The following is an 8,048-nucleotide window of genomic DNA, read 5'->3' on the forward strand; positions in this document are numbered from 1 at the left end:
CATTCTTATTTTTCCTAAAAAATATTTAAAGTTCCATTATTCAAGGTTCATATCACAAAGAAGCTACTGCTTCATATGATTTAGTGGTTAAGTCACAATGACATAGCTGCGGATCTTAGTTTGCTGGTCTGCAAAACTTGGGATGGATAACCAGAGAGCTAGAGTGCCACCAATTGAAGAAAGTGTATAATTATTTATTGCACTCGTAAAAAGTGTGCTGTTTTCAGATAAACTTGTCCGTATGTTTAAGCTGTCATCAAAAAAAATATTTCTGTGTGTTCCAAACAATTCATTTACAACAAAACATTCACAAAAACCATTGCTAATAGCCCTCCTAGGCCTGAAATCGATATAATCGAAAACTTTGCTTACTTATCCTGCCATTTTGGGTAGCAAGACAATTTGGTTCAACCCAATTTTAATTCATGCATGATTTGTACATACATTTTTTTGTGGAAGTAGTAAAAGAATATGTTAAAAACACATGGTTAGTAATATTTTGAGATATAAGGAGAAATAAATCGAGAAACAGTACACTTTTTTGTGCGCAATAACTACACACTTTTTCAATGTGTGGCACTATAGCTCTATGGTCGTCCATCCCAATTTTTTTCAGACCAGCAAGTAACAGATCTGCAGATAACAATGCACAGCTGATATTCAGGATTTTTCTTGCTTTGGTTCAATCATCAAACTACAAATTATTTTTTTGTACCACAGAATAATTTTTGAGAAAAAAAATGGTTCATTATAGTTTATATATCTATTAAGAATAAAAACATTCCCTAATACTTATTTCATAAATTAAATTCGTTTATTTATATGCATTTCCCATGCCTTAACCCCCCCCCCCAATTTTCTTAGCATGGAAATTTTCATTCAAAGGTCCCCCCCCCCCTCCCTTCCCCAATTCTCTTGTTGCAGAATAATCATCCGACATTAGTGTATTAAAAATTTAAGGTGAATAAATATACAACTCCCTAACATAGTGATAATAAACATATGTAATAATAAAAGCACAACACATATTGGTTTTTTTTTTATTATTGTAATATCAAACATATACAAGTAAGATTTCAGTCTCTTATAATTTCAAAGTCTCTAAAGAACAAGTCCTTATTTTTCTATTCCAGTTGTGTTGGTCTTTAAAACACAGAAATGGTAGTCTGTAATTCAAAAAAAAAAAAAAAAAAAAAATGATTGAGTAACATCTACAAGGTGTGTGTCTACATTAATTTTCAATTCATAGGTCATATCTATATGATGCTTATAACAGTCACTTCCAAAATGTCATTTTTATTTCACATTATCATCATCATATAGTTACGAAATTAATTACCCCTGAGTAAATTCCTAAATACCTCTATTTAATGTAATACATAATATAAACATGTACATGTATGCTCTTTCATTTGCGTGTTACAGTGCAATGTCAACAAAATTCTGTGAACATCTTTTAACAATCTGATGAAACCAACCTGTAAGTTTGACTCTATCTTGTCATATACAGTATAAAGAAAATAATCATTTTGTTCACTTTACAGGTTTCTCCCTGTAAGTTTTTTTTTGTTATGAAGTGGAATATTTGACTTTATCTGAACTTGAACTTATTGCCTACAGGGCATTTACATGTATAAATGTTATACCTTTAACGATTTTTTTCCTCCTCTTGTTCATTCATATACATCTTCTTTATCACATATATATTGTTTAATCATAGCTGCTGTCATTAATTGTTCTCCGTCATCATCAGGAATTTCCAAGCCTGTAATCAGATTTCAGAAAAATTTGCTAATTTAATTTCCACCAGATTGATCTTTTTAAAAAGACTCCTTTTCTATAAATGAGAAATCTTTTTTCATATTCTTGATGGATGCATTGTACATGTGGCCCCTTTAAGTACTGATGAAGAAAAAATCACATTTGCTTACTCAAATGGGGAAAATACATGCAAATAAAGTTTTCAATTACACTATCATGGTTCCATATAATGTTTAAAATACTTGAATTAATTACAAATTTTGATACAGTGCAGATTGCAAATTACATGTATTCTATTTCATATCATATGCTGGATCAGACTAACAACAAAAAAGTACCCTGAAATTAGTGTACAATGTACAGAGGGTTCTTAAAGAATTCAAAAGTTCAAACACATTTATGAAATATTCTTTCACAATCATACTGGTCAACCTTATCACATTAAATTACATGAATGTATCAATGTTTTTCCAGACCCCAACATCTACACTATATTTATTATTCAAATAATGATGGCCTCAGGAATATGTACATGTTTTAAAAAAATGAAAAGGGAGCTTTGTTTTCTTTCTTTCTTTGTTTTTATTGATAAAAATTGAAGAAAATTTGTGGCAAAAAATTACCAATGCAGGTCTGTAATGTACCTACCAAATTCATCCTCAATAGCCATAATTATTTCTACTTGGTCAAGACTGTCTAATCCCAGATCCTTCATAAAGTGTGACTCCAATGACAGCTACAAAAGATAAAGAAATACTTTATAATGACAAAACTGGTTTAATTTCCCAATTGTTTAAAATACAAGGATTTTGATTCAGCTACATTAAATTCCTGATAATAAAGCTGCATGCTGTTTCAATAAAATATATGTAAATATCCATTGATTCTACAAATTTTAAATAAATAATATTTATCTGACACAAAACAAAAAAGATATTTCCTATCTCAGATTTCTTGAAAGTGTTATTCATTTAGTGTACAAAACAATATCTTTAAATAAAGTCTTAAATAATACATAAAAATTGAATCCAGACATTTGAGGTATGTAGTTTAAACTTTTACATATCATTACATAAATAATAAAATTAATATATTAATATTACAAGTACTTAACAAGAACAGTATAGAAAAAATCTTGTTTACTGTGGACCAAATGCATAGTTATTTTGTGAAGATGTGTGGAATATTTGATACATCAATATTTCAAGCTACCATGGATACAGTCTGAATGTATGTCAAAGAGGAAAAGAAGTCATAATTGCCCACTTGTCTTGATTAAATTTCCTAACAATGCCAGAGAGTAGAACATGAGACTTAAGATTGGGCTTTACAAATCAATATCTAAACATTAAAATTGATAAAAATGTTTTTAAAAAAAGATGTTATCACTGTTTATTAGTGTTTAATAATTCACCTTTTCTGGGTTTATCTTATCAAATAACTGTAAGGTAATCATAATCCTCTTCTCCACTTCATCCATTGTGTACACAGGTTTCCCTGCAGCATTTCGCTTCTGTATCTGCAGTGGCTGCACCTGAAATTTTATTAAATTAAATATACAATTTTTTATGCAAATTGAAAACATAACGCAAGTAAAAGTTTCAAACGCTTTGGTGATAAAAAGAAACTAGTTCTCAATCAAAAGAAATCGGTCTACATACATAGAAAACAAAAGTAAACTGTCGTCAGGCAAGAATTTTTTTCTGGTCTGCTAGTCCAGTGGACTATTGTTACATTTAAATAAGCTAGCCCGAGTCTTAAAACAATTAGCCCTGGAGGTCTGGCTACTGTGTATTTCAACCCGTCTTATAAAAACTTCTGTTTTAAAAATCTTTGGAGATGACATCTTTCTACTCAGATGTAATTCATTACTCCATGCTGTGCAATAAATCTTGGAAACTTTCCGGTTCTGTCTATTTTCCAGCAAAAATTGTATATTGTCCTGCAAAGTTCAATATTGGCTGGTCTTCGTGTACGACGTTAAAAAAAGCAAATCTATGAATTTAAATTAATATCTTCTCAATCATTTACAATTTACTGTTTAAAAAAAAAACTAGATGCTGTCATAAGACAGTAATAACCGCACTATGGTGTTTGCCTCTAAATGCACTGTTACTATATGAAATGTAATACATTTTGTAACAACGCAAAATGTAATAAACTGGGATTATTACATTTTGCATTCCTACATTTTGCATTGGGATTAGCACAAAATGTAATAATGGACTTTTTGGTTGTTACATTTTGCATTACTTTTTTTTTTGCATTGAGGACAACGCAAAATGTAATAAAACAAATATAATTATTTTTTTGTATTGTTTTCAACGCAAAACATTACAAAATTGATTTAAACATACAACAAAGGGGAAACTCGATTTACTAAACAGACAGACCTATGATTATGAGACAAACGTTACGGCTTTAACGGACATTACTAAATCTAATTGTATATTTGTAAACTCTGTTTCTAACATTTCTATTGAATACTTAAAAAACATTAACTTAACTTTGATTGACATTATGTCTGTTTATAAATCAGTCTGTATTATATATCCATCACTGATATTCTTGATTACCTAAGATTGACCATGGGTCCATTAAAAGCTCTTGATATGCATGTACAATGTGCATGTGTACATTGGTTAGCATATTAGAAGTGCGTGTGTGTGTGTCTGGTGAGGAGAATGGGGGGTAGGGGTTACTTCATATGTTGATCATTGTATTTTTATGCACATGCAGAAACAATCCATTTTATTATTGGAGAGAGAGAGAGAGAATTTTATTTTTGCTGGTCTGCAATGCACATGATTTGTAAAACAGTGTGATATCTTAATTGTCAAGAAACCCCTTTCCCGCTATATTTACACTTGCCAGTAAAAATAAATAGATTTCTTTTCTAAATTTCGTGCATGTGCCTATGAAAAAGCAAAAGCAAACTGATACACTAATCCACGAAATAACCCCGCCCACACTCACACACACACACACACGTGTGCATGCAGGTTTCTAATTTGCAATAATTCTTTAATTTACACAGTACATGTATTTGTCAAATTGAGCATAAAATGCTCAATTGAACATGTGGACCATGGGCTTCTTATGTAAGTATTTCATATACTAAATTCATAACCAGTCTGAAATACAGAATTTACAGTAATTAATGATGTAAATTATGTTTTTTAAAAGAAGAGGGGGGATGTAACTTTTTTAAATTTATTTTCAAAACAACAAATATTATCCTTTTAGTGCATAACATTTTTGACGACCTTAAAAAAAAATAAACTTATTAAAATGCCAACTTTCAGAATTGATCAAATTGTACAAATTGTGCATAAAATGTAAAGAGGAGTTCTGGGAACCAGGGTCTTTTTTGTATAAAAATGTTTTTTTTTTTTACCCCCAATTGACCTCCAGGGCGAAAATTGAAAATTCCAAAACCTTATTGCACATCTACAGGATACCACCAATTGTCTTCAAATAGATGATAAGGCTACTGCATAAAATATAAGAGAAGTTCTGGGAACCAAGGTCTTTTTGTATAAAAATGTTTTTTTTTTCGACCCCCAATTGACCTCCAGGGCTAAAATGAAAATTCTGAAATTTTATTGCACATCTTGTAGGACACCACCAATCATCTTGCAAAAGATAATAAGGCTACTGCTTAAAATCTAAAATGCTTATAAGGTGAGTTCTGGGAACCAGGTCATAGAAAAAAAACCCCATCATATTTGACCCCATTTGACCCCCAGGGTGAAAGTGAAAATTTTGAAACCTTACTGCACATCTACAGGACAACATCAATCATCTTCCAAAAGATGATTAGGCTACTGCGTAAAATGTAAGAGGATTTCTGAGAACCAGGTTTTTGTAGAAAAAACATAATTTTTTGGCCCCTGTTTTGCCCCTGGGGTAATATTAAAAAATTCCAAAACTTTATTGCACATCAACACGACACCACCTATCATATTCCAAAAGATGAATTGGTTACTGCTTAAAATAAAAGTGGAGTTTTAGGAAGAAGAAAGTGTGACAGATGAACTGATGGATGTAACAACAATATACCCGAACTTTCTTTAGAAAGTACAGGTATTTAAAAAATCAGGAACAGATGCAGAGTGCATGAAAGAGCACCTGGAGGAGTAAATGATATACTAGTAATTAAATCATTTTTAAAAATAATTGATCTTGAATTGGAATGATTGAGTGACATTGTAATATATATTGACATAATCCCAGTTAGTTGTTTTTTACTCTAAAAAAATTCATATTTGTGCCTGACAACAAATGAAAATGTCCTAAGTCCTGCAAAACTGTGAAAGTTGCAGGCCAAAATGACTGTCAGAATTTTTCAAGTTTCACAAACTCACCAATATCCTACAGGGTTCAACACTAACGGTGGACTGGCAGCCCGAGTCCACCAAAAAATTGGAAGGACCACCAATTGTTCTGGACCAGGTGGACCGTCGGTCCACTTAAAATTTAAACACCGTATTGAAAAATACACAGTAAAATTCCGTTTTTTCTATAGATCGACATCCGTAAATCAAACGATTAAGTTATCCATACTTGTATTTTACAATAAATAAATGGTAAAATTTGTTTTAGCTTAATATTTAGCTGAATGTATATTTTACATGTAATATTGATGACCACAATAACATTGAGACGCAAGGACATTCAACACGGACTTCGATAAAGAAGCATGTAAAATTCGTGCCAAATTAGTCAGTCTGTGCTTTGTTTATTTAACGCACAGAAAGGTGTGAAAATGTATCCTGGGTAACAGGAAATCACTTCACGTCTGAATGCACACTGATGGCCAGGTTTGGAGATAATAAAAACTGATTGACAGCTGCATTGTTTATTTTTTTCGATCTTCAAGCAAGCATGATTTATATTTTATGAACACGTTATCTGCAGTTTCTTTTTTTTCTGCTATACATTAAATCACATTTAAAAGAATCAAATGATTGCAGTTTATTTGAATAAATAATAATTGATTAAAAAAAAAATAAATAAATACATATACTTTTGTTGTTTTGCATCGTAGTAAAAAATTGTTCTAGCCATAGATACACGAAAAATTCACTTGTTTATATGTACAACTTAATTATTGGGATTTTAAATTTTATCTACCATTGGAAGCAAAATAAATGTCCAGTCCAGTCAGACTAATAAAGTATAAGTTTAACCAGTCAACTGAAACAAATCAATTAGACAGGAGTTTTTCAGCAATATTCTTTATATATATTTTCAATATTTTAAAAAAGAACACAATCTATATCCTCAAACAATTTGTCATTTTAATGAATTCAAACATTTATGAAAGTCCACCAGAATTTGAGAAGGTCCACCAATAATTTTTGACAAGTGGACCTGCGGTCCACCAAGGTAAAAAAGTTAGTGTCGAACCCTGTCCTAGTCATAAAGGAAGCGTATGTCAAATCAAATGAGAGTTGAAATATACATGAAGTTTTTGTTTATAAGAATGCTTATTCTACATATCTGGAGAATATTTGAGAACTTTTTCAATTTGTGAAACAGTTTGGAGATGTAAACAATCATCCCGAATTTTCTCCACGATTCCTGGCTGCTTCCTCATTGATAGCTATTAATTATTGTCGCCATATCTCTTACTTATCTTACATAAGACATGTAAAATAACTAACAAAATCTTCTTCTGTTTGATCTTTAAAATATACTTCATTGTGGAAAAATAACAACAAAATTCGTGACCTACACACTTTGGCAAACCCACCGGCTTTGTTTTTACGTACTTGACATAACTGATTTGTTGTGAATTTAGGACATCTGTTTAAACTGGAAGAGTGTCTATTATAGACCATGGATACAGCACTCGCTCTACATGCCGTGTTTTGTATCATTAAACGGCTAATATTCATTAGAGATCTCACGTTCCTCGCTGCAGCAGCCATTTTTGCTGTGTACGACCTTTTCCACTCGGAATGCCTCGAACGTCTATCAAATTAAATTAAATTAGAGTTATCTTTCTTGCCAGTTGGTAAGTGGAAAGGCGGATCCAGTAATTTTTTTTTTTTTTTTTTTTTTTTGCTCATAACCCAGATCCCTTTCGGTAAAGACTTAGAGAGTAGAAAATGTTAAGTTTCTAACCACTTACGACAGACCGGATTAAGGGGACGACAATTTGATTTCTAAAAGGGGGATGAAAATTTGAAAATAAGTAGTCAAGATGATCAGGCACCTACAAATTCGTTCATGTGTTGATATCTGGAAAAGTGTTTTCCATTTACCATGATGATATCTGC

The 8,048-nt window shown here is 31.4% G+C and overlaps 1 protein-coding gene across 1 annotated transcript; it reads right to left on the minus strand.

Annotated features, from left to right (window-relative positions):
• Positions 1-1,039: 1,039 nt before the first annotated feature.
• Positions 1,040-7,734, minus strand: LOC133190935 (acyl carrier protein, mitochondrial-like). Its single transcript, XM_061326617.1, has 5 exons — positions 7,539-7,734; positions 3,176-3,295; positions 2,410-2,497; positions 1,647-1,765; positions 1,040-1,166 (listed from the first exon to the last, which is right to left on the minus strand). Exons 1-4 carry the CDS (start codon positions 7,695-7,697, stop codon positions 1,674-1,676), a joined length of 459 nt encoding a protein of 152 aa, XP_061182601.1. The 5' UTR covers positions 7,698-7,734; the 3' UTR covers positions 1,040-1,166; positions 1,647-1,673.
• Between the last annotated feature and the right edge of the window lie 314 nt (positions 7,735-8,048).

This window comes from Saccostrea echinata, unplaced genomic scaffold (assembly GCF_033153115.1).
Source record: "Saccostrea echinata isolate AGI-Se365-2 ecotype Australia unplaced genomic scaffold, CSIRO_AGI_Sech_v1 ptg000022l, whole genome shotgun sequence".
In the NCBI taxonomy this organism is placed as follows: Eukaryota; Metazoa; Mollusca; class Bivalvia; order Ostreida; family Ostreidae; genus Saccostrea; species Saccostrea echinata.

Coding starts and splice junctions, on each gene's coding strand:
- LOC133190935 (XM_061326617.1), bottom strand. CDS start 7,697: ATGGCTGCTGCAGCGAGGAACGTGAGATCTCTAATGAATATTAGCCGT. Junction 3,296..7,538: donor CAACAAATCAGTTATGTCAA/GTACGTAAAAAC, acceptor ATAAAATTTCAG/GTGCAGCCACTGCAGATACA. Junction 2,498..3,175: donor ATAAGATAAACCCAGAAAAG/GTGAATTATTAA, acceptor TATCTTTTGTAG/CTGTCATTGGAGTCACACTT.